Genomic DNA, 27,698 nt, shown 5'->3' with positions numbered 1-27,698 from the left:
AAAACAAAACAGGAGAAACAAACATTACATACGAGGGCACGCCAAACTACTTACAACAAAGGAGATTATTTGTGTAACAGAGCAAATGTGCGCTAACTTGAGGTGTGTAAAGCAACGCATGGGGAAAAAATAGGTTAGCGTACATTCCTTTAGTCTTCCTGACAGGCAAAAACCTGGCAGGCAGAAAAACTATATAGACTAAAGGAATATTTGCTACCCTGATAAGCGTTAAGGCCTCAGTATAGACTGAAACCCTCTCTCTGAAGAATAATATGCACATCTTCATTCTTCAACCACCTCCTAGTGGTAGAAAAGAATAATTCCCAATAATAAAGATTGTGGACTCTTACCACCTGTATGAAAGAAATAAATCCTAATCTTAAAAATAAAAAATCCCACCCCCAAAAATCCTAAAGCAAAATGCCGGCAGTCCTCCAGAGTGGTCCTCTTCATCTTCATAGTGGTGGTCCTCTTCTTCCATATTCTGTCTTCCATCTTCTTCTTGCAGAGGTCCTCTTCATGCTGTTGATTGCATATAACCTAAAGCATTTTATTTTTGTACTTTTTATCCCTTTAACTATTTTTAACCCTTTTGACCAAATCAAAACACACAGCTAGAGTTACATAATGTATTATAAATAAAATATTTAAATGCCCTTGCATGTTACTGTTGCACTAATAAATCCATTTTACCAGCTCTGATCTCCCAAACCTACCTGTCTTCTAGAATTCCTATACATATTCCCAATAAATAGAACCACATCAGGAAGTGTCTATTGTTTTTTTAAAGAATCTATCAAACTCTGCTTCATACACAACAAAACAATGACTTAATGTTGTCTTCATTCTGTTTGGAGGGTAAATTTGTAAAACGTTTATCATCCAATCAGAATGGATGTCATAATTTTATATTTTAAACACAGACATAATCTATAACCTGAAAGATGAGGTTTACAGTTTCCAATTTAGGAATTAAATAGACATTTCTTTGTGTTGCATCTAGATAGAATTAACAGGTCACATAAAAAAAAAAAAAAGTTTAAGCTTGGAATAAAACTACTAATTGTTATTGCTTGTATATGTGTTCCCTTATCCACCAATATAGTTGTGGGACTTGTCTTTATTAGCCAGTGAGCAACTTAACTGTGCACAGATGTGATTTAGCAGTGCAGTGCTTCAAAATATTTGTTACATTAGATGTGACTGCATAAATGTGTTCAAACATTTTGTTATTGTATCAAGCAAATAGTAGCTGCTATGGAACCTCTCTATAATTCTGCAAAATGTGCACAAGACCTGCAGCCGTCTAATTCTATTATATTTCTAAATTAAACCAACACAGATTACATACACCCCACTGCAGCCTTTACTACCAGCCCAAATTAGAAGTACATCCCCCATCTGGCATAATTGGTCATCAGATCTGATGCATAACATCTGTATACAGAATTAAGAACTCTGATCAGATGCATGACCACTGCAGCTCCTTATCTTCTGAAACATAGCCTTGATGCTACACTGGAGATCTACCAAAAGAGGGTAGGGTAGAAAGTGCGCTCAATACTAGTCCAAGTAACATCATCCACTTGCCCCTAAACTGTAATCTTTGAAAGAAACAGAAACCTCAAACTATTCAACATAAAATCCCACCCCTGCCCATCAACTTCCCTCTTGCTCTAGTTTGGTGGTATTTGATTGGAAAGGGATACTTTCCTTGAAACAAAAAGAGAAGCTTTCAGCTGGGGGTAGACAGGCTGCAGCCTTTTTTAAACCCATTTACGCTTTAGTAGAGTTCTGCTTTAAAAAAGGCACATTAGTCTGGTAATTGGAGGTGCTCTCTACCCCTCTAAGGCAAATGTACAGGAGCCCCCATCTGTTTGCCTCATAATGTTACAGCACTGCATATGTTTTATAAATAAACTAGTCCTTGCAGTACAGCGGTCCCACCCCTTGCTCTCTCCCCCCTCTCTTTTTGCACTTTCTCTCGCTCTACCTCTTCTGCTCTCGCTCTCCTCCCTCTCTTTTGCTTGCTCTCCCCTCTTTTGTGCGCTCTCTCTCCGACTCTCTTTTGTGCTCTCTCCCCCTCAGTTTTTTGTTCTTCTCCCCCTCTCTTTTGCTCTCTCCTTTTTTTTTGCTCTCTCTCTCCATCCCTCTCTTTTGCTCTCTCTCTCCATCCCTCTCTTTTGCTCTATCTCCCTCCTCTCTTTTGCACTTCCCGCTCTCCTTAGCTCTTTCCTATCTCTTTTTGTCTCTCCCCTCTCTCTCACGCAGACCGCGCCCAGCCACGCCCCATCTGGACACGCCCACTTTCACAGCAAACAGCACAGCATGTCAGGTGTGTTTGTCCTCGTGCTGTCTCCTCTACTGCGCATGATAGCTTTGGACAAACACACTTGGCCTTTTATATTACAGGATAACCACCCTTAAGTGAGAAAAATCCCTAGGGTTCTTCTGCAAACAAAACAAGGAAAGAGAAACGCTCAACTGGAAATAGAACTCCCCCTCTAACAATCCGTTCTGGCCCAGGACCTTCAAGTGCAGTAGGTACTTGAGATCACAACTGGAAACTCAGCTTCTTGTACTCTTGCTTTGGATAACAAAATATCATAAAAGGTGCCATTTTCATCTTCTTGCTGCTCAGCATCATGCTCTTTATACAGTCACAGTTTATTTTCAGCTCGGTCCACACTTTTTCTTTTACGTCTACTTACTGGGTGCACAGTTTAGATCTATTCTCTCCATTGCTTCACACAAATTACTCCACATCCATTCCTCAGCTGTGTACAGCTTCAGGATTCACTAGAATTCCCTGCAGCTCACAGAAACAAGTTCCTTTCTAGCACTGAAAGCATTGGAGCAGCAGAATATTTAAGCAAACACTAGTCCAAGTATTAATGATCCAGGCTACACAGTACTCAGGGCCAGCTAAAGATATTGTGCTGCCTGGGTGTGAGAATGCAATGACTCCCCCACCCAGTAGAAACATTACTAATTAACATATCAACCTACAAGCCTGGCTGCTGGCCTTACTTAGCCTGCCTACCTGCATGTAACCAATGCGCAATAAGTGAGAAGGAAGTTAGGGAAGAGATGCACTTGCGCCATCTTGAATGTAGCCTCTGACCAGAACTGTGTCCTTGTGCATGATGAGTTTATACTGCTGAGAGCCTGCACCTTCCCCCATTGAGGTAGAGGACAGGAGTGGTCTGGGTTTGACAGTGACTATCTCAGTCACTGAAGTGCTGCCTGGGTCCTTTGAGCCCACTTGGTTCCATGGTTGAGCCAGCCCTTACAGTATTAAGGATGAGGTGTTTTTATTCTGTACTGGTTTAGGTGTGTTATTCTGAGAATCATTTAAGTGCAGCTATCTCTAGCACTAAGCATGTCACTGTCTATGAAGGTAAATTACTCTCTTTTTTTATTGGCTGACCCCTTCCATGGGCCAATGTTAATGAAACGAGGACATCCATTTGTTTGTTTTTAATCAACAGGTACATGATAAATCTGATATACAGAAAAACCCCCACAACAACAAAGTACAAATCTACTCACCTTGTTCAAAGTCTCTGCTAGTATTCCACCTTATAAATGGTCTCTTGATTTAGTGGATCATTGCACAAAACCCATCAGATATTTGAACATCTTGAGGACCATTTAAATACCTATTACATTTATCTTCATTATTAAGACATCAAACACACTTTATTTTTTTAAAAAACTTCATGTTTGAGATAGAGCATACAATTTTTAGTAGACATTTCCAATGTACTTATATTATCTAATTTATTTTGTCCTCATGGGGCTCTGTATTGAAGAGAATACATAGATAGGTAGCATGTGCGTACCTGGTGCTCCAAAGCATTCTTGCAACACTACTGCCATATAGACTTCAAGAGACATGCAGGCTCCTGAGCATACCTACCTGCTTGTTTCTATCTTAATTCAGCAAGAGCATACCATACAACTTTCCAATATACTTCTATTATCTAATTTGCTTTGTTCTCTTGATTTTCTTTTTTCAAAAAGCATACTTAGGTAGGTTCACGTTCTGCTGACCTAGCTGCCGATTCGTGGCTTCACATATATACCTCGTCATTAGCTTATTGATGTGTTCTGCTCTGTCCAAGTAGTGCATTGCTGCACCTTTAATAAAGGATATCATGAGAATGAAGCAACATTTATATGCTCTATTAAAATCATGAAAGAAAAAAAATTGGGTTTCATTTGCCTTTAAAGGGACAGTATTCACTCATTTTCATATAACTGCATGTAATAGACACTACTATAAATAATAAGATGCACAGATACTGATATAAAAATCCAGTATAAAACTGTTTAAAAACTTACTTAGAAGTTCTAAGTTTAGCTCTGTTGAAAATGTGGCTGGAAAGGCCACTGCAAGTGGCAAATAAGACACCCCCCCTCCCCCTTCTTTTGCATATGAAAAGACCCTTTACACAAACAGGAGCAAGCTGGAGTAGGTAGCTGACAGTATTCACATAAAACTTTGGGGCTTGGTTAGGAGTCTGAAAACCAGAGCAATGTTATTTTAAAATAAGCAAAACTATGCATTTATTAAAAAAAAAAACTTTATGGGCTAAATAAATAGATCATCTACAAAATGTTTATGCAAAGAAAAAATGAGTGTATAATGTCCCTTTAAGGTTCTCTCTCAAATTTTATAAATGAAAAACCCCTTAAAGAATTTCCTGTAAGAAGGTAATACAGTAATACACAGACATAATATTATTAAGTCATACAAAAGCTAGATTTGATTTAAGTTTATTTATAGTATCTGACATAGGCACCTATTCTAGTAGAGGAGTCAAAAACATTGTATGTAAAGCTTTTTGGCTTTCAAACAATTTAAATAGCTGCTGCTTGAATAAGAAAAACAGACCAAGTTGTGTATAAAAACTAATCGTGAATGAACACTCTTATGATAATTTAGTTGTGTAACAGTTTGATAGTTTAAAAGTAAGATATGAGAAACAAGAACATCTCACTTAGGGTCTGATGATTTAAAAAAAAAAAAAAAAAAAAAAAAAAAAAAAAAAACCCCACCGCCATGGAAAGAAATAAAAGCTTTGGGATTGATTTTTTTTTTGACCTTATATTGAAACATAGGGAGTCTCTCTCTCACACACAGAACCCTGCATAGTGAGATAAACACCTTTAGTTAAAACTTGTGTTTCTAAAATTCTTTAAAGGGACCTCATCATACTGACAAGACTTCTTAGATCATCTCGCCCGAGCGCAGACCGCCTCGCCCGAGACCTTTAGACCGTCTTTCCTGTGCAGAAACCTTTAGATCAGGCCTATGATATGAAGTTCTCTGGTCTAGTGAGATGATTAAGAAGTCTTGGCAGTATAATGAGGTCCTTCAAAGAATTGCAGAAAGGCAAATTATACCTTTAGAGCAGTTATCTGCTTATGCAGGTTCTTGATGTAAAAGAATGACACCTACATTACAATAAAAAGAGATTTTGTTACATTTCACCCCATAACGGCGAGTATTTGGCCCTTTTAGAGCTCACATATACATCTTTAGCACCCTGAGGAAGTGCCTTTTTATCTGACTTGTGTTCACATCTTTCCTTAAAGAGAAGTTGCAGAATTGGAGCTCTAGTCAGTTATAACATGTAATGTTCACATTACAGACCCTAGATGTGGTTAATCTCCGCTCAGGTACCATTTCCAGTCACTGGCGAGTACATGAAACTTCCACTCCCGATATGGTTACTGCTAGTCTTCTGCTCAGGAGCTGTAATGCTTGTGGATCCCAAGAAATGTTTTACCTGTGTGTTTAACATCTTCTATTATCTAATTTGCTTTGTTATCTTGGCATACCGTCTTCCAAAACAATATTAGCATGTTTAGCCAGAGTGGAAATGGCCACATAAACCTTGGGAACCATTACCCACAAATCAATATTAGCAGCAGGTAAAGGATATAACTTTTTAAACCTTGCAGAAAGGAATCAATGCATTACCCAGCTTAGACCATTCCCTAGAAATCATGTCAGAGACAGCAACAGCAATAGGGGAAACCCAAGGGAGATTAACAGTCTTAAAAACTGAATTTAAAGTATTACAAAGCTTGTCATCAGAAACTTTAGGACATGTAACCCCTAAAGTAATTAAGACCTCCTTTAAAAAAGAATGAATATGTTCAACTTTAAAGGGACAGTCAACCATAGAATTGTTATTGTTTTAAAAGATAGATAATCCCTTTATTACTCATTCCCCAGTTTTGCATAACCAACACAGTTATATTAATGTACGTTTTACCTCTGTGATGACCTTGTATCTAGGAACCTTCTTCCAGCCCCCTGATCACATGACTGTGACTGTTTATTATCTATTGTCTTAAATTTAGCATTGTATTGTGCTAGATCTTAAATAACTTTCTGTGCCTGAACACAGTGTTATCTATATAGCCCACATGTACTTTCTGTCTCTTTGTGTTGAAAAGAGATTTAAAAATCATGTGATAAGAGGCAGCCCTCAAAGGCTTAGAAATTAGCATATGAGCCTACCTATGTTTAGTTTAAACTAAGAATACCGAGAGAAAAAAGCAAATTTGATGATAAAAGTAAATTGGAAAGTCAATTAAAATTAAAAGTCCTATCTGAATAATGAAAGTTTAATTTATACTTGACTGTCCCTTTAAAACAAAAAAGAGGCAAGATCAGGTTCAACATCAATTGAAGATCCCCCATCACCAGAGGAAACTTCACCATATGAAGACGTAACAGTACCCCTGTATTCAGGGTACACAGAACTTGTTGAAGGTAAAATCGGAACTGACCTTTTACACTTGTTTGAAGGCAGGAAAGCAGCTAATGCCTCAGAAACTGCAGCCTTGATAACATTGTGCACATTAGGTGAAACAATTTCGGTATTCTCTTGTAATGAACAAACAGAAGGTGCATTAATACCCAAAGAAACAGCATTAGGTTGTTCTGATTGCATTAACAATGGTAGAAAGGTGTTCAGGGAACTCAGTTTCTTGGGTGGATTTAGGGATAAAATCAGACTATTGCATTGCTTTGCCATATGCTATAATGGAACAAACACTATAACCCCCTTAAAAAAGCTCTTGAGGAATGGAAATTACTTGCCTCCTCCTAAGTAGCTTGTTAAATAAACTCATAGGTACAATGTGCTCTAAGCCGAAATGCAAAAAAAAGCAGAAAACTAAAATCTGAAGGACATATAACGCTCATCGTAGAGAATTAACGTGCGCTCAAAAAACCCAACCTGCGTATAGTCGAGAACGAATGTGCACTAACCCAATGTGCTTAAAACCAGCCAACGTGCAACATTTCCCATGAGGTGAAAAATGAATCACAAACCATACCCCATATACATCCCTCTGACACACACTATACTCAGAGAAAAAAGGCCTCAAAAGACTGAAAAAAAACATCTTCTCTGATGAATCAAATGCACATCTTCATTCTTCAACCACCTCCAGCAGAGGCAAAGTAAAGATTGAGGTATGTGGGAGGGATTTTATAGGGCTCTTGGGGTTAGAGAATCTTTGCCTCCTCCTAGTGGTAGATAAGAGTAATTCCCAGGAGTAATGGATTGTGAACACACCACCTGTATGAAAGAAAATATGTTTCAGGTTCCTTTAAACATGGTGAACTAGTGTCATACAAAAAAATGACATGATCTAATAAATTGTAATGTTTGGATCATAAGGTCTTTCCCTAATAAATCAATGATCAAAAGGAGTCAAGAAGTACACAAAAAACAATCTTCAAATTCTGTATACACCCACACACAAAATCTCAAACATACAGTATATACAAACATACATACACAGTGCTTAGTAAAAAAATACACATTTCTGTACACAAACTGCTTGTAACAAATACATAGTGCTCTTGTATACAATACCATAATATTTAGAAGCAATTCTCTACATGGCTTTATAGTCTGAAAGCTTGGCCTTAATTCACCAAGGACGCTCTAGTAAGATAAAACATCTGTTATTCCAGATATCCTAAAAAAATACATCTGTAGGTCTCTTCCTCACATGTTAGTGAGCCAGCATGTAAGGTTGAGAAATTTATCAGCTGTATTCTGGTACTTATTAAACACACAGCATTCAGAAACATACTGCTCTACATAACATTCTGCATATAAGACGCAGACTGCACAGCTTGCATATGAGCTGCTGTCTATAAGTATCAATTTCTGTACAATGCATTACAATATATACAGGACAATAAATGAATGAACGCCAACAGATCAGGTCCCTGCAGCTGAAAGGTGCACATTGCTCTAGTATTCACGAGCCTCCTGCAGCTGGGACATGTACTCCTTCTCAGAGGGGTTTTCTGGACACTCACGGCCATTGTTGGGTGGTCTAATGGAGTGAATACGGCTCCAGTCACCCTTGCACAAGATCCAAGGTAGCACATCAGCCTTGTAGTGGAGCTCAGGAGAGAAGTCTGTACTTATGAGGTTGGGGGTCCCAGCACCCTGTCCACGAGTCAGCAAATGAAGGCTCTCGTCATAGCAGCAGTGTTGAGCTCCAAGGCTGCTGCTGTCTCTAGAGAGCATAGAGCGGAGACAAAACCGTGCTCCTGGGTTGTAAATATCCAGTCTCTCACGTCCTCCACTTGCGTCTCTCCAGCGAAAGTTCCGAGCCAAAGCCTCGTCCCGCAGAGTGACCGCACTGTACACGGCCTCTGAGGGGTAAGAGCAAGGGCAGTTGGGTAACTCTGTGAGGACCCGGTGCAAGTAATGGCTCAAGAAGTCACTCTTACAGGACAGCCAACGTTCACAGCTGTCTATGTGCGCTGGAAAGATAAACACATTAAAATAATGCAGAGAGGAGCAAAACAGAGAAAGGTAGAATGAGAAAACAGATAACCGCAATGAGAGGTAGAGAGACAGTAAAACGGTGGGAAAAAGGTGGCAGAGAGAAGATGCAAGAGAGGAGAGAGCAGCGAGTATAAGACAACAAAATATGTACAACAAAACAGGAAATGGTGAACAAAGAAAGATGCACGGGAAAGGAAGAGACAATGGGACAAAATGGAGAAATATGAGGAAAGGAATAAATGTGGTATAAATCAAAGGGAAATAAAATTGCATTAAACATTCACTAATGAGGTCTTTACAAAAATGCTTCTAGGAACAGTTATTGCAGGTTAGTGATTATCTTTCTTGTATGCGCAGCCTTCCTGCACTGCAGTGTTGGATGTGTGTGCACGTTGCCTTCCTGCACTGCAGTGTTGGATGTGTGTGCACGTTGCCTTCCTGCACTGCAGTGTTGGATGTGTGTGCACGTTGCCTTCCTGCACTGCAGTGTTGGATGTGTGTGCACGTTGCCTTCCTGCACTGCAGTGTTGGATGTGTGTGCACGTTGCCTTCCTGCACTGCAGTGTTGGATGTGTGGGCACGTTGCCTTCCTGCACTGCAGTGTTGGATGTGTGTGCACGTTGCCTTCCTGCACTGCAGTGTTGGATGTGTGTGCACGTTGCCTTCCTGCACTGCAGTGTTGGATGTGTGTGCACGTTGCCTTCCTGCACTGCAGTGTTGGATGTGTGTGCACGTTGCCTTCCTGCACCAGTGTTGGATGTGTGTGCACGTGGCCTGGGCCCTGGTGGGTTGTACACAAAACTATCACAAAAGCTACAATAACTTTTCTTGAAGCGTTTTGCAAACTGCAAAAAATGCTTCTTAAAAAAACAAACACTGAACACTAAACACATTTCATGCACCTCCCTCTAATCATGGTGCTGCCAGCTTGGAATGTAGGTTACACTGCAGATATCTGAAGGAGAGTTACTTTGCAAACAGGTCACCACTGGAATGTAGTGACAGCGACTAGAGGGAGGTGCAGAATAACCTCACTTTTCTTATAAAATGTATTTAGTGTCTAAAAGGAATATGAAACCCAAACAATCTAAAAAAAAAAGTTTCCGATGTACTTCTAATATCATATTTGCTTCGTTCTCATGATATTCTTTGCTTAAGATACACCTAGGTAGCATCTGAAGCACTACAAGGTAGGAAATAGTGCTGCTTTTCAACACAAGATACCAAGAGAACAAAGAAAATGGTTTAAAATAGCCTGCTCTATCTCGTCAAAGAAAAAATGTGGGTTTCATATCCCTTTAATGAATCGGCAATGTTTTACTGTGCATTTACTATTTAATTGTTTGTCTCTTTAGACAGCAAGTTTAAAGTACAGAAATATAAAGTAAGAAGAAGAAAAATGAGAGTAAAGCTCAAGATTGGAAGAGAAAAAAAGATGAAAAGTAATCGAGCAAACAATAGTAAAACTGACGGTATTAACTGGAGAACAGAACATGAATCACCAAATACACGAAAGATTAGCTGGAGAATAATATAGAGCAGCATTTTTATATTAATTGTTTAAATGGTTAAGAAATACCGTAAGTGTAAAGTTTTAGTTTCTATAGAAGTACTTTAGTTTCTTTAAAGAGACAGTATATCGTAAAATTGGTTTCTCGGCAATGTGTTTGTCAATGTGTCTCATTCCAGCTGCAGTTTAAAATGTATGGGAAATTTAGGTATATTTTTGTATGTGAAATAGCTGTTTCTCCCTACAATGGGCTGATCTTGTAGGGAGAGAATACCTCATTATTACACAAAGCCCTTCTTAATGTCTTATTACGGTTTACTCAAGGCCAGTACTTAGAGAGAACAATAATTTACATTTTAGTACCTCTCTGCCACAGCCTCAACCAGCAAAATCTGCTATTTCAAAATGCAAACAAAAGATGAAGGAGTTATTTGTAACCAATTTAATACACTAGTAGGTAAAATGTTTTATTGGGAGCATATTAAAAGGGGAGAAAATATTAGACCACACTGTCCCTTTAAACTAAGGAGCCCAGCAATGCTGAAAGCTATGTTTTCCCTTACCCTCTTCTGCTGAGGTCAATGAAGGACTAATAAATTGTGCAAACAATGTTTGTGTGCATTGTAAACATAAATAACTATTTAACAGGGTTTAAAATGTCCATATGAGTTGTAATATTCCACAGAGTTATTTTTGTATACTTTATTTGTACCTAATTGTCCTCAGCAGAAGAGATTAGATAAGGGTAACTTAGGTTTTAACATGGCCGTGGCCCTTACTTTATAGCACTGGTTTTAAAACCTGTCCTCGGGCCTCCCCAACAGGCCAAATTTTCAGGATTACCTTAGGTGATAGCAGGTAAAATAACAATGTTTAGTAATCAGCTGATTGTTTCACCTGTTCTCCAGTTCAGATATCCTCAAAATGTGGCCTGTTAGGGAGGCGTGAGGACAGGTTTTAAAACCAGTGCTTTATAGAAAAAGGAATTATTTTTCACTAGTCAAACTCTGCCTAATTTGGGGAAGCCAACCTGGGCTCTAGTCTGCAAACAAGGCTGACCATAGTTGTAATGTTAGTATAAAGTTCATTGTTTTGCAGTAGTTTTCAGTTAAAAGACAAATGAGGGAAAGCTATGTAGCAGGGTTAGCATTTAATAGGGTGAGATAAAGAGAAATGTGCAGAATTATATTACATTATTTTGTAGGTTTACTGCCCCTTTAAAAGAAAGTTGAGTGGAGTAGTTTTATCATAATGCTAAAGGGTCAGTGTATTGTAAAAATTGGTTTCCCCTATAATGTGTTTCCAATGACTTGTTGTAACAGCAGCAGAGTATGATATATTGTTCCTTTAGGTTTATTTTATATAAGAAGTAGCTTGTTTTGATCTATGGCACCAAACCCCATTCAAATGGGCTGAGTTTGCAGGAAAAAACAAACACATTTATGCTTACCTGATAAATTCTTTTCTTTCAAAATGATGATGGTCCACAGTCACAAATGGGATATATTTGCCGCCACAAGGAGGAGGTCAAGAACCCATACAAGAACTTTAAAACCCAACCATCTCTCTCTTAGTTTCAAGTACAGCCGAGTAGAAGAAAAAAAAAGGTAGGAAAGGCAAAGCAGGGTCTATAGAGGTGTCATTAAAACTGTCTCCCAACATGAAGTGGGCGGAGCCTGTGGACCATTATCATTCCAAAAGAAAATTTATCAGGCGAGCATAAATTTTGTTTTCTTTCGTAAAATGATGATGGTCCACAGTTTTCAACTGGAATTAATACCCAAGCTGATGGTCTATTTTATGGAGAGGGTTGAAAAATATCTTCTTTTACAGTTTCTAATTAGCCGACCCTGTGGCCTGAAGGACTTTCCTGCCAAAACCTGCTTGGGAAGAAGCAAAGACATCAAACCGATAACATTTGGAAAAATCTGTTTCAAAGATGCATCATTCTTAAAGGCCCATGATGTTGCCACTGCTCTTTTAGAGTGAAATGTAATATGTTTAGGAAGTAACTTACCCGCCACCAAGTAAGCCTTGTGAATCACCTGTTTAAGCCAAGATGCCAACGCTACCTGAGTAGCTTTTTGCACAAACTAGAATTTCTTCTCAACTCTTTTTAGTAGCTTTGATAGAACTTCAAAGCTCTGACTATATCCAGATTAGGTAACAATCTTTCCCTAGAGTTAGCAGGGTCTGGACAAAGAGAAGGAACAACAATTTATTGATTGATGTGATCAGTAGAACCACTTTAGGAAGAAAATCATATTTGGTATGCCGGAGAGGAGGGAGGAGAAATAGGTCTTACAAATGGCCTAATTCTAACTAAACGCCTGAACAAAGGTCTGAACATAAGGAAGTTTAGTCAACTTCCTATGAAAAAGAACAGATAAAGCAGAAATTTGACCTGTCAGGGAACTAGATGGCCTAATGGCCCTTGTCAAGGCCATCTAGTAAGAACTGAAGAATTCTTGGGATCCGAAATGAACACCAAGAGAATCCTTTAGAAGAGCACCAAACAAAATATGCTTTCCAAATCTTGTGGCAAGTCCTTTGAGTCACAGGTTTCCTAGCCTGTATCAGTGTCAATCACAAAATCCGAAAATCCTGTGTATCAAAACTTGGCGTTCAACCTCCATGCCATCAAACTTAGAGTTCCTGATAGGAAAAAAAAAAAAAAAAAAAAAAAAAAAAAAGAGGACCTTGTGATAACAGGTCTGGTCTTAGAGGAAGATGTCAAGGAGGTGTTGAGGACATCTGCACTAGGTCCACATACCATATCCTGTGGAGTCAGGCTGGAGCAATTAATATATTACTCATGCCAACTACTGTTTGATCTGACCAATGAGTCTCGGAAGAACAAACTGAGGAAATACATATGCTAGACTGAAAAACTCTTGATCTTGTGATTTAAGTAAGAAGCCATCAGATCTATGTCTGTTAGGCGCTGTTTGATCATCAAATGATTGAATACGTCCTGATGGAGACCATTCTCCTGGATGAACTGATTGACAGCTGAGGTAATTCGCCTCCCAGTTGTTTACACCTGGTATGTTAATCGCTGACAGGGAGCACTGATTCTTCTCTGCCAAGGACAGGATCTGAGACACTTCCAGCATAGCCAGTGAACTGTGAGTACCATCTTGATGCTTTATATAAGCCACCGCTGAGATATTGTCTGAAGGTGGAGAAATGTATCCGTTTTCAGTCAAAGGAGGCCAGGCCTGAAGAGCTTGAAGAATCGCTTGAAGTTCCAGAATGTTTATTGGTAACCTTGCCTATAAACGAGACCAAACTACTTGTGCTCTTTGAGAATTCCAGACTGCCCCCCAGCCTAACAGACTGGCATCCATGACGACAATGGCCCATAACGGACAAAGAAAAGATGCCCCAAGGGTCAAAGAAGGACTTTGTGTCCACCAAGACAGATTGTCTGTTGGATGAATCCAGAGCAATTTGTTGCTCCAAATGTAGATAATTCTTTGACCACTGACTGAGCATGGATAGTTAAATGGGACATAAGTGAAAGCGGGCAAAAGGAACAGCATCTGAAGTAGCTACCATAAGACCCACTATCTCCATGCACTGAGCTACAGATGGCAATTGAGTACTCTTAAGGGAGAGACATGCTCTCTGGAGTTTTAACTTGTATGGTTCCATCAGGAAGATGCATATGGACTGGATCTATTATGACTCCTTAAAATGTTACCCTTGTAGCAGGATAACATGAGCTTTTGGGAACATTGATCTTCCAATCATGGTTTTGGAGAAATAATAGAAGCTTTCGAATATGAGTGATCACTAATGACAGAGAAGGAGCTTGCACCAGTATATAATGCAGATACTGTGCAATTGAAACCCCCTGTGTCAAAGTACCTACAAATAGCCTATGGGGTGTGTATGCTGTGTAAAGTCACTTACCTTACACAGCACCCCTCCACTGGCTTACCAGGCATGTCAGTCTATTTCAATGTAGCAGTATCCAGTACAGAGCACATCGAGTGCAGGTATTGAGTACCACAGAGGATTGCAGTAGGAAATACCAGAGTACCTCAGGGGGAGGCTAGGGACGAGTTCCAGTGACGACTGAAGGTAGTTATGGCTGAAGTCCCATTAGAGAAATGCTGTGCACATAACAGGGTATTCCTGTGTCCCGGTATCATTCAGCTGCTGTGAAGAGTCTTTCCTGTCTTCTTTGTAAATTATACTTCTCAGGGACTATGGGTCTCACATAGGTCTGAGATCCCAATTTTTAATCTATAAGCAAATAAGCTAGAACAACCTCTATTCTCAACCCTCTCCTACAAGGCCAAGAACAAAACTAAGAGATTGATGCTGGGAGGGATTCAAAGCTCTTGAATAAGTTGTTGACCTCCTCCTAGTGGCCTGGAAATATATCCCATATGTTATGGAGGACTGTGGACAATCATAATTTTATGAAATAAATCTTATTTATCTCTTTCAACACATGCATGCTTACTTATCCAACCTCTGTATACAAAAACCTAATTCGTAGAGAGAACTGAAAATTAACATTACTTATCCTCCTACCTCCCACTGGTATTATTATTGGTTATTTGTAGAGCGCCAACAGATTCCGCAGAGCTAACTGGTAACATTTCTTCTGTTGGCTATGTTTACATAGATTTTCTATAGCCAATACTTAAGTATTGATGTTTTTCGTACAGGTGGGAATATCACAAGGAAAAACAGCTATTTAAAATGCAAAAATAAAGGTAAATAAGCTATAATTAATATACTTCAGCATGTAAAATGGATAGTTGAAAATAAAAAAGGGGACACATTTTTACAGTATACTGTCCATTTAAGCCAAGTAGTTCTGGGATGTCAGCTTCACTTTATTGAGGTGTCTGAAGCCGACGCCCTGCCTTCCACAGACTTACCAGGAGGGGACGAGGGAACCGCACTCTCAGTTACCCATCCTGGAGTCCAATTTTCTGTAGTTTGTTCTCCTGTAAAAACAGAGAACATATGCAGTGATTTATTAGAAGAGGAAAAAATAGGTTTGTTTTTTTAGAACAAAGACCTCCATCCCTAGCTATTAGATAATACTGTGTTAAAGTTTCAGATTTAAACCCTTGGACCAATCGGACGTAGATATATATTTTACAGCACATAGCCCATCGCACCGCATAACGTAACAGCACTGAAAAAAAAAAAAAAACACCCCACAAACAATCTTCATACTGGCAGACACCAAGGCAGAACATGTGATCTGAGATGTCATTGCAGAAAATGCACGTCTGCAGAAAGAATGAGACATGAGGGAAACGTTACCACTTTCGCTTTGCAGTGCTGCTCCAAAACAGACTGTTCTCTTTAAACATTGCTTTGCTCTGGCTGAATTGTGTACATTTTCCTTAACACAGTGCAGCCACAGCGAAGCACTGTTTGAAGAGAACAGTCAAATATGATTAACACTGAAAAGCAGCAGCGCATTGATTTTATTTATTTATAAAATATTTTACCAGGAAGGATACATTGAGATTTCTCTCGTTTTCAAGTATGTCCATGATTGATGACTGCCTGTTTTTAACCACTGCAATTTAATACATAAAACTATAAAAATTGCTTTATTATCCAGTCCATCACTATATTGCAGTTGAGCTAGTACTGTAGTATAACTGCCTAATTTAAAATTGTATTTAATTTCAAAATGACCTGCAGAAAAAATTTGACTAAAAAGAATGTCATTAAAAAAAAGTCCTGCCTCTGGGCTGGCAGACTGTCTGCCAGTACCTAAGATGGTGGTGAGGAGTGTGGGGCAGGAGAGAGCTGTTTGGGAAGTATAAGGTGGTAAGGGCAATCCTTGCACTAGAATACTATTACCCCTGCCAGCTAAACAATTAACTCCTTTACTGATGGGAATTTCAGAAGTGTGGTGCGCAGCTGCAATTAGTTACCTTCTAATTAACAAAAAGCTATGGCAAAGCCATGTATGTCTGCTATTTCTAAACAAAGGGAATCCCGGAGAAGCTTTTACAACCATTTGTTTTAGGACTGCAGTAATTGTGTGTAAATAATTTCAGTGAGAAACCCAAAGTTTGTGAAAGTTTTTTTTTTTGGTTAATATGATTGCATTTGGCAGGGAATCAGTAGCATGGAATACACCAAAATATCAGTAGCATGAAATCCACCAAAATGGGCCTCTTCTCCTTATTTATCACTAAAAATAAGCAACTATTCTCCATGTCAATCACATATAAACCAATAGAAATCGTTATACAGCCTTCCTAGTAGCTTTGTTAACGCTCCTTTTCAGCAAACTTTCATATAAGAAAAACAGAATGTATGCTTACCTGATAAATTTCTTTCTCTTGTGATGTATCGAGTCCACAGATTCATCCATACTTATGGGATATTCTCCTTCCCTACAGGAAGTGGCAGAGAGAGCACCCACAGCAGAGCTGTCCATATAGCTCCTCCCTTAGCTCCACCCCCCAGTCATTCGACCGAAGGCTAGGAAGAAAAAGGAGAAACTATAGGGTGCAGTGGTGACTGAAGTTTTTTTTTTAAATAAAAATATACTACCTGTCTTAAATAGACAGGGCAGGCCATGGACTCGATACATCACAAGAGAAAGAAATTTATCAGGTAAGCATAAATTCTGTTTTCTTTTGTAAGATGTATTGAGTCCACGGATTCATCCATACTTATGGGATACTAATACCAAAGCTTTAGGAAGGGACAAGACAGGTACCTTAAACGGAAGGCACCACTGCTTGTAGAACCTGTCTCCCAAAAATAGCCTCCGAAGAAGCAAAAGTATCAAACTTGTAAAATTTGGAAAAAGTATGAAGCGAAGACCAAGTCGCCGCCTTACAAATCTGTTCAACAGAAGCCTCATTTTTAAAAGCCCATGTGTAAGCCACTGCTCTAGTAGAATGAGCAGTAATTCTTTCAGGAGGCTACTGGCCAGCAGTCTCATAAGCCAAACGGATGAAGCTTTTCAGCCAAAAGGAAAGAGAGGTAGCCGTAGCCTTTTGACCTCTCCGTTTACCAGAATAAACAACAAACAATGAAGATGTTTGACGGAAATCTTTAGTTGCTTGTAAGTAGAACTTTAAAGCACGAACCACATCAAGATTGTGCAACAGACGTTTCTTCTTTGATGAAGGATTAGGACACAGAGAAGGAACAACAATCTCCTGATTGAAACCCAGGTTTGGTACGCAAAATCACCTTATCTGCATGGAAAACTAGTTAAGGTGAGTCACACTGTAAAGCAGATAACTCAGAAACTCTTCGAGCCGAAGAAAATAGCTGCTAAAAACAAAACTTTCCAAGATAGAACTTTAAGAACCAAGTTTAGGCTCCATGGCGGAGCAACAGGTTTAAATACAGGCTTGATCCTTGAGAAAATAAAAACTTTTTTGTCACCACACTCACTTTGCCCTTCCTAGCAGTTAAGCAGGCAGAGAGAATAACTGGGGGTGGAGCTAAGGGAGGAGCTATATGGACAGCTCTGCTGTGGGTGCTCTCTCTGCCACTTCCTGTAGGGAAGGAGAATATCCCATAAGTATGGATGAATCCGTGGACTCGATACATCTTACAAGAGAAACAAATTATGATTACCTGAAAATTTCCTTTTCTTCTGATGGAAAGAGTCCACAGCTGCATTCATTACTTTTGGGAAATAAGAACCTGGCCACCAGGAGGAGGCAAAGACAACCCAGCCAAAGGCTACTCCTCCCACTCCCCTCATCCCCCAGTCATTCTGCTGAAGAACAAGGAACAGTAGAAGAAATATCAGGGTGAAAGGTCCTATATGAATAATAAGGACGCCCCACATAAAATTACGGGTGGGGAGCTGTGGACTCTTTCTATCAGAAGAAAAGGAAATTATCAGGTAAGCATAATTTATGTATATTCATCTTAAATGGAAAGAGTCCACAGCTGCATTCATTACTTTTGGGAAAACAATAAACAAGCTATAGAGGGCACTGAATGCCAAGACGGGAGGGCACAATAGGCGGCCTATACTGAAGGCACCAAGCCTGAACCTCTACCCGAGAACAAACCCTGCTTCGCCCGAAGCCGAGAAAATTTAAAGAGGAAAAGCCCCAATGACACTGACTCGCAGTTTGTCCAGAAGCCAAACTAGAGACTGCAAACGGACTCGACTGAGCTAACAGCCTTCCAGGAGACACCGTCGCCCAAGAAACATTCCTCCACCACTCATCTACCCAAATGAAGGAGACAACAGCCGAAACCCCCAAGGGAACAAGCCAAAGGAGAACCGAGGAAACCGAAAGGTCCCCTAATACAAAAAAAAAAAAAAAAAGAACACCTCCATGAGTAAGAGACCCAAAGGGGCCCAACAGGGAAAGGAGGCCACGCCAATACCAAGCGAAACCCGGGATAAGACCGGGCACAGAGACAGAACAGACGTCTCTCCAACATCCTGCAAGCACGGATTGCAACTGAAGAGGCAAAGTACTCCCAGTGTCAAGAATACCAAGGCATTTGACCATAAAAAAGTGTGTAATACAGCCAGGCGAAAAACCCTAAGTTTGAGAACACAGAGTCCATAACGACACAGAGGATACTTGCAAGGAAGAAGCAGCAGTCAAGTAAGAAACAGACCGTAAAAGCAACCACCAGACAAAGGGCACGGTCCAGGCAATTTAAGCTGCTGGACCTACACCCAGGTCCCTAAAAAGGGGAACACAAAACCTCAGTCGAGGCCCCCCCGAGAAGGAGAGTATACCCTCAGAACGCGAAGGAAGAGTAAACTCTCTTCTGAAATCAATGGAGCCAGATGAAAGGAAAATCTATACCCTAGCAGACTAAGCCAACAGGATATACTCAACGCAGCTCCATAGACCGCTCGGCCATCCTGACCTGCAGACCCACAGCCAGCTGCACCAACCCAGCCTCAGGGATCCAAAACAAGGGAACAAAAGATTCCCAAAACAGGTGCAGGTACGAACATAAGGATAGCACAGCCATCCCCACAGAGTACAAGTACAACCCGACTCTGAAAACAACAAGGCCATAGACCTAAGGATCTACCAAAATAAAAGCCCAACAAGTCTGCATGGAGTCAGCAAGATTCCAGGGGAAACCAATCCCACCTTTCCGCCTCCCATCTAGGAGAAACCCCAAGCAAGGACTCCATCTCCATAGTGAGGAGAATATCCCCTAAGGGACTATGCCCTCAAGGCCCTTAGCCACCAGCTAATGGGAAGAGAAATTCCCAACATATAAGTCCTAGAAAGGACGCCCTGACAAATAGCATGCCAAGCAGAGGCACAGCCAACCCATTCACCTGCAGAGCAGGGAATCCACGGGAACACTGGCAAACTGACCAGGGGAATGCAACCCTAAGGCGCACCAGAAATTGGACATACAGCACCAGCAGCTGGGTATGAACCAACCACCCTTGAGGTTCAAGCCCCACAGCTAACCACCAGAGGACATGGGCCACTCTGTGGCAAAGAGTAAAGAATACTCTGAAAACCTGGCAACCATGACCAGGTTAGGTAGATGGATCAAGGACATAGCCCAAAGCTTCAGCAACCGGAAGTTTCAGGGAGAAAAACAGATCCAGGCACCTAATAGTTCAGGCAAACCTTACCCTAGAACTAAATACCCCAACTGGCCAAAAAGCCAGACACAAGGGCATGGATGCATACCCAGAGAATCAGGATAGCAAGAAGAACTCGAAAGCTCCTACCAGAGGAAGGAACCACCCCTAGTTAAAGTCCAACGCTCCAAGGAGCAAGGCTAAAAGTCGTATGAAGATACTTCTCAGAGCCTCAGGACAACCAAGGGATACCTCAAGGTCAAAAAAAAAAATCTCACTAGCAGGACTAGTCTTCCTAACACCTCCACACAAACAGAGGACACAAGAAAGAGAAGGCACAAAGCCTACCCAGCTCCGGAAAACCCTGAGCTAAACCAAAGTCCCTGCAGGGAACAATCATCACCCAGAAACACAGATCCCTAAAAGGAGATCCACTCACCCGAAGGCAATGGAAGAAGACCCAAAGGCCTCTCATAAAACTCAGTCAAGAGTAAGAGCTGCATCTAGATATACTAGAAAACAGCTTACGCTGACACCTGCAAGCTGTCAAGAGCTGCAACAGGTTTCAAACTGCAAACCTCCCTCATGCTAGACAGCTATCGTGTAAAAGCTGTTGGATCAAGCCCAAAAGGACAATCCAGAGGCCTAAAAAATGAAGGCCAAACTGCTCCATAGCGGCAAGAGGCATTAAGCCCTCCGACCCTCCACCACATGGGGGGGGGGGGAACTCTAAGGTCTGATGAAATCAGATGTCAGAGTGACGCAGCGGAAAAACTTCCCTGCCATCTATGACTGAAGGCTATAAGGACTGAAACACTCCTTCCCACAGGTCCTCTTGAATGCTTAGTTGAACATGAAAAACCTTAGCACTCAGCGATTCTACCGAACCAGCCAAGCAGAACAGCGCCACATGTCAGAACAGCCGCAAAACTGAACAAACCTGACAGGACCAGCCTGCACCTAGGGTCCCAACCGGCCAGCTGCGTAAATTCTCCCTCGTACGGAAAAAACTAACATGTCCAAAACAACTTGCCCAAAAGGCATAGGCCTACCCGCAGGACCAGCTAAATGGAGCCCTATCACACAAAACTGGGAAAGATCTCAAACAAATGACTTCATCCCCACATTGCTAATGAGGTGCACCATTTGAATTATCAGACTGAAATTCCCCGTAGCTGGTAACAATAGGGTCATTCAATAACTGAAAAACATGTCTGAGCAACCGATACCCCTGCGGTGAACTATAGAAGGCCCGGGACAATAGGGCACAAGCACATTCTCAAATAAACGTCTGGACTCTGCAGACGAACAATCGCCAACATTATGTGGAAGCAAAGACGTACTGCAACCTGTGGGGGAAACACGCCACCCCGCACGGAAGAACCATAAACTGGGTTACCCACATGTGCAGAAATATGATATGGTAGCGAACTCGCCTCTCAGAGGACAGGACCCCAGAGGCGGATGGCTCAGCAGTCCCTTGATTCCCCGAGCCCAAGGAACCAGGCACTCTGAAATGGCATACGGAACAAAACTGGTTGACAGACGTCAACGAGGCCCCTCCAGATTCATCACCGGACACAGAATCTGAAATTAATAGTCTCAGCATCAGAATCCTCCATAACTGGATAGAGGATAATTAAATATGGACTAAAGTAGTGAAAACTAAAACGGCACCGGACACCCCCAATGGCTGGGGCACTCACCACTTCCTATGACCAGACCCCTGTGGACTAGAAAACTTTCGCCACGTGGTCGGGAATGTGGAAATGGAACGTAGCCACGCCTGAACACAAGGTGAACCGTACAATCGAAACAAGCACGCCCACCCAAAAGGTTGCGTCACTTCCAAAGGCTTCAATGTTCCAACCAAGAGCCCAGAAAACATTGCACATAAGCAGGCTGAATCACATAAACATGATTATAACCACCCCCCCCCCCCGTTCAATAACCCCCCTCAGGAGATATTAACCCTCGATTCCAAGATACTAAAAGAGAGTCAATGAGACCCTTATGTATTGTTAGACCCGCAAGGTGGTAGCCTCTCGGGAAACATTCACATTACAATACATTTGAAATAAAGTAAAATGAAACTATCTTACCGGAATCTACGCTGTGGAACAGGAACACGGCCCTTCAAGTGTGATGATTAGTGGCATTGCCTCCGCCATGGACTTGACAGAAGAAAGCAGGCAGCGAAGTTCGACAATGCAGATTGCTTGAGGAGCTGTTAATATGAGACGGGATGGTTTTGCAGAAATAAACTCGCTGCATCTCCAGACTAACTTTCATCCAAGCCCTCACTGAGAGACTGACAGGACTACTTAAAACTCCTGTCCCATGCCGAAGAGTACTACCCTCCATACGAGACAAAAACAAAAATGAAAAATTCTGAGACTTCTCTGCCATCCTCCTGGGACGAAAGGCAAAGAATGACTGGGGGATGAGGCGAGTGGGAGGAGTAAATTATTATTGCGCTCCAATAACCATTATTATTGTGCTTTGTTATAGATCATTTTTGCACCTTGTAGAGCCCCCTTTTATTTTGTGTAACTGCTTCTACAACTGGTAGAGAATAGATTTCTAATGCTGTTCTCCACTATAGCTATAATGCAGGAACTTCCAGGAGGAGAACTTTTAGTCCTCCGCAGGAGAATATAAACGATAAATTTGTAACTAGGAGAATTATGAGGAGAACTATATGAAATACGACTAAAAAGATCTAATTTAACCATTTTTTTGGAGAACATGTTCTCCAAGGAGAGTGAGAACAGAGTAGGAGAATTTTACAGTCGAACTTGCCCAATTTTAGGCGCATTTTTGAATGATAAATATGGAAATTATTTCTTAGGAGAACTTTTAGGAGAAAATATAGGAGAATATGAATGATAAACCGAGCCCTGGGTTGACTCTAAAAAAATTAAAAATAAATTATAATTATATATTTTTATTTTATTTCTTTTTAAATGGAGTGAAAGCAAAAATGCTAAAAATAATCTTCAGTATTTTAGGCAAGTTTTTCTCTGAAATTCCCGGTAGCGAAGGGGTTAAATGGACATGGATGTAACCCAAATTTTTTCTCTTTCGTGATACAGAGTGAACATGTGATTTTAATAACAACTTTCCAATTCAGGTCTATTAAAAAAGAAATAATTAAAATACACAAAACCACCAATACTCAACATTACATAATGTGCACACTAAAAACTACACAGTATTTTATATGTTTATGATCTGAAGAATATCCAACATTTCATTTAGGATGGTGTCACCAAACATAAAACTGAGACTGATCTAATGACAGTAACAGCAAATCATGTCCCATGAAAAGGTATTTTTCCCACTCACACAGTGATACATGAGCGCTTGTAGACTTTAGAATGCGATTGTTTTGTCATTGCAGGAGCACATTAACTTAACATATCTGTCTCTGGTAAAAATGGGGAGATATAAAAACTATATTCAATAGGCTTGATACGTGATTCTATAGCAACACAAAAGGAAAGTCGTAAAAATCACAAGGTGTTTAAAGGGCCATAATACACAAATGTTTAAACACTTGAAAGTGATGCAGCATAGCTGTAAAAAGCTGACTAGAAAATATCTCCTGAACATCTCTATGTAAAAAAGAAAGATATTTTACCTCAAAAGTTCCTCAGTAGCCACCTCCCATTGTAAAGGATTTCTAAGCAGCATTTTAGTGTGTCTGTCCTGGGACATCTTAAGGGATGAGCATCGTGCACTCTCATATTATTTCCCCAATCAGGTAAAGGAAGCTTACTATGAAATCTCATGAGAGTTAATCAAATCTCATGAGATAACAGTAAGAGTTCATGACCTCAGCACTGCTGATGCTGATTGGCTGCTGTTCATTTCTTCATTTTATTTTTTATTTTTACCTGCAGCTGGGAGAGGGTGAAGTATAACTTTTTACACAGCACTTACTCTGCTGAGCTGAGGAGATTGTGAGGTAAAATATCTTCCTTTTTTACATAGAGATGCTCAGGTGATATTTTCCCGTCAGCTTTTTACAGTTATACTGCATCAGTTTCAAGTGATTTAGCATATGAGTATTATGTCCCTTTAAGGTAAATTTAAATTAGTTTACAAACATAAAATCAAATCTGAGAATGGCTAATCAGAAAGGTAAGCGTTCTCATGCATTAAACACATTTCACCACTGGAGGGCAGCACAAACTAGTTTATGCCAAAAGACCAACTTTCTCATCAACAATGAAAAAGTACTCCCCCCAAAAGAAAAAAAAAATCAAATTGAGAACGGTTAAAAATGATAAGTTATCTCTTGTGTTAACAGCTAAGCAAATAAATCCATAAATGTACTCTGAAGCAAAAATAATCTCCATTACAATTGTACAGCAAAAAAAAAATAATCAAGACATGCTCAGTATAGTTTTCTGACAGGTGATTGTTATAATGTACTTCAATAGATATAAGCTTTATATTGATATCGTAGATTCACAGAATTTATTTATATAAGAAAATAAAAACACTAAGACGCTAAAATATTCAAAGGCAAAAACTTAAAGTTAATTCCACATTAATAAAAAGGAATCTCCCCACCACCACAGAACATAATAATATAAACCATACTGAAAATGAAAGGGCTATGAAACCCAAACATTCTCTTTTGTGATTCAGACAGAGTATACAATAAAACTTTTTTTTACTTCTATTATAAAATTTGCTTAGTTCCGATGGTATTTTGTGTTGAGGAGATACCTAGGTAGATGTCTGGAGAATTAAATGGTAGGAAATAGTGCTGCCCTATAGGGCTCCAGACACGTGCACGCTCCTGAGTTTAATATCACAAGCTCTGTCATAATCATTAAAAAAATGATTGGTTTTTATGCCACTTTAAACTCCCTCATCAAGGAATAACATCCTTTATCTCTGCCCTGCCCATGACCCCGCCCCTCCCATGCAGACACGCCCACAATATGACAGCTCCAGCCTATGAGAGCTTTAACCTCTGGAAACCTGATAGATGTTGGGATGTTTAAGTGCATAGATCAAGTATTAACAGAGATCTGGCCTTTAGTTTAGATGCAAGAAGAGTTTCAGAGACAGTGCAGTCGGTGGATCCAAGAGAAGTTTTCTTAAAAGGGATATAAAGTGCAAAACGAAAATGATTTAATGTGTAAGAGTATCTTATCTTTGCACTTTTGCTTGCATTTAACCCCTGCAAAGTCAGCTCCAGAGCAGCAATGCAGAACTAGGACATAGCTGAGCCAATGATAAAAGGCATAAGTGCGTACCCACCAATCAGCAGCTAGCTCTTAGTAGGGTATTGTTGCTCGTGAGCCTATCTACATATGCTTTTAAATAAAGGATAACAAGATAATAAAGTCAGTTTGATAATGGAAATAAAATTGAAAAGCCTATAAAATAACATGCTCTATCTGAATCATGAAAGTTTAATTCTGACTTTCATGTCCCTTTAAGGAGGTGTGACTAGAGTGAGTTTTAAGGAACAGATTGAATATGCAGGTGAGGATGGGTGTAATAAGATTGCAGATGCCATAGTCTCTGTAATAGATTGTAGGGAACAAAGTTTGTGGGTAGCCTCATCTTAGTTTGTAATATTTGTGAGACGTGGAAGGTTTTATCAGGACCAAGAGGAAAGAGATGAAAGGTTGTCTTGCTTAGGGACCTTTTGGACAGAGGGGTAGGAGCGAACAATAAAAAAGTGTAGTAGAGGTAAATAGTCTTTACAGGTAGGCAAATATAGAACATGAGCTGGCTTACTGTTTAATGAATGCCAGAGAAACAGGAAGTCAGTTTCTTGCCCATGCTCAGAAAAGGCAGAATGTGACATGTTCTCAGTTTCCTTATGCTAATATAGGCAGTGGCTACATTAGGAATTTCTACGTTGTTTGCTGTTTTTCACAAAAACGGTTTCTTTTTACATTTACTTTTTTTTTTTTTACTACTATAGGAGCAATGTTTAATATCTCTATAAGTACCACCTCAGCTATATATGTGACAGTCGGAAGCAGGTTACTGGCCGCAACAGGAAGTGTTGATGTTAGTATCGTGTCAGAATGAAAGACAGGCTGCCGAGATCACATGGTAAAGAAAGAGGCTAATAATACATCTGTGTATAAAGCAGTACAAGAGTAGTGCACGTAGTGATGTGGATATATGGGGAATGATGATCAGCATAAGATTACACTAACACCTCAGTCTATAATCAGGCTCTGGGTTGTGCCGGATTGTGGTAATGTTTGTGGGAGAGGGGCAGGGAGCTGAGAGGGCAGAATATGAAGTGTTCATGACAATGCCATAGTCTAAGAGCTACTTGCTTTGGATAGGGACAAGTAATTTTTCTGGCTTCTCTTTTTAAATGGCTTGTATATGATGTGTGGATGAATGAGTAGGATGAGCCCAGGGTCACAGCACCGGTAACTGACGGCAGCAAGATGAAGAGGGGGGTAAAACAATACAGATTTGCAGTATTTGTGGGTGTTTTTCTGTGGTGCAGGTTGTAGAAAATTATTTTTTTACAAATGTGTGCAGTTTATAACTGAGACAGGATAGGGGAGTTCTACGTGTGCAGTGGGATCAGGAAAGAGCAAGGAATTTAGTTTAAAAAGAAAAAGTCAGAAAGCCTTTTTAAAGAGACATGAAACACATTTTTTTAATGATTCAGATGCAGCCAATCAGCAGCTACGGAGCCTATTTAAATATGCTTTTCATCAAAGGATATAACAAGAATGAAGCAAATTGGATAATAGAAGTAATTGGAAAGTTGATTAAAAATTGCATGTTCTTTCTAAATGTGGGTTTTATGTCCCTTTAAAAAAAATTGGGTTTCATGTCCCTTAACACATTAAATATTCCAGACAAAGTAACAGTGGGACCATTTTGTTTGCCTTATAGTTTATACTTTGTTCAAAGCCTGATCAGGTCTTCTTCAACTCTTGAATAAATCTGTCACTTGCACTTACAGAGATAGAGACAATTCCCTGTGCGATGCAAACCTCTCGCAGTGCTTTCCGGTGCATTTAGCGTACAATGTATAGGCTGCGCAAGAAGCTGAACTTTATTAGTTAATTGCTGGATCAAGCAAAGGCCAAATGGTAAAAGAACAATTCAGCCCAGATCAGCGGGAAACTGAATAAATAAGATCATTAGGAAATAGGATGAGGTTAGGCGCATTATTTACTAAGCAGATGAAATAGAAACGTTACTACAATAATAATCTGTTAGAGCATTTTATTACTGCAAGAGTTTCCCTCGGCAACTGCGTGTTTAAACTCTAAAGGGCTGAGGAGCCAATTGAAGAGCATTATTAACCCCTTAATGACCACAATATACCCTGTATGTCACTGGTCGTTAAGGTTTTTTTCTGGACATAATAGCACAAGTCTAGCAAGAACACGCTATTAATGCCCTCCCTCCAGAAGGCTTTGTGGAATAGAGCAGTCTCAACGCTGGTGGCAAGACCACGGTATAAAACAATCAAGTCCCAAAAAAAAGCCAGCGACATACAGGGTACGTCGCTGGTCCTTAAGGGGTTAATATTATTATCGGTTATTTGTAGAGCGCCAACAGATTCCGCAGCGCTATCATACGTATGTAACCGCGCATCACTAGTTGGGTCCTGGCCCAGCTCCCGACTGGTGTTTAAAAGGGACAGTCTAGTCAAAAATAAACTTTCAGGATTCAGATAGGGCAGGTCATTTTAAACAACTTTCCAATTTACTTTTATCATTACATTTGCTTTGTTCCCTTGGTGGTATTTTTGAAAAGCTAAACTTAGGTAGGCTCAAACGGATTT

The 27,698-nt window shown here is 40.1% G+C and overlaps 1 protein-coding gene across 1 annotated transcript in view; it reads right to left on the bottom strand.

Moving 5' to 3' along the window:
* Positions 1 to 4,766: 4,766 nt before the first annotated feature.
* ISM2 (isthmin 2) overlaps positions 4,767 to 27,698 on the bottom strand; it is a 48,164-nt gene continuing 25,232 nt past the window's right edge. Inside the window, exons 5-6 of the mRNA XM_053697363.1 lie at positions 15,252 to 15,320; positions 4,767 to 8,815 (exon numbers count right to left, since the gene is read on the bottom strand). Coding sequence (XP_053553338.1) covers positions 8,295 to 8,815; positions 15,252 to 15,320 — 590 coding nt within the window. The 3' untranslated portion in view covers positions 4,767 to 8,294. The remainder of the gene's footprint in view (positions 8,816 to 15,251; positions 15,321 to 27,698) is intronic.

Source organism: Bombina bombina, chromosome 1 (genome assembly GCF_027579735.1).
Source record: "Bombina bombina isolate aBomBom1 chromosome 1, aBomBom1.pri, whole genome shotgun sequence".
Classification (NCBI taxonomy): domain Eukaryota; kingdom Metazoa; phylum Chordata; class Amphibia; order Anura; family Bombinatoridae; genus Bombina; species Bombina bombina.
This window is presented reverse-complemented; position numbering and strand designations above follow the sequence as displayed.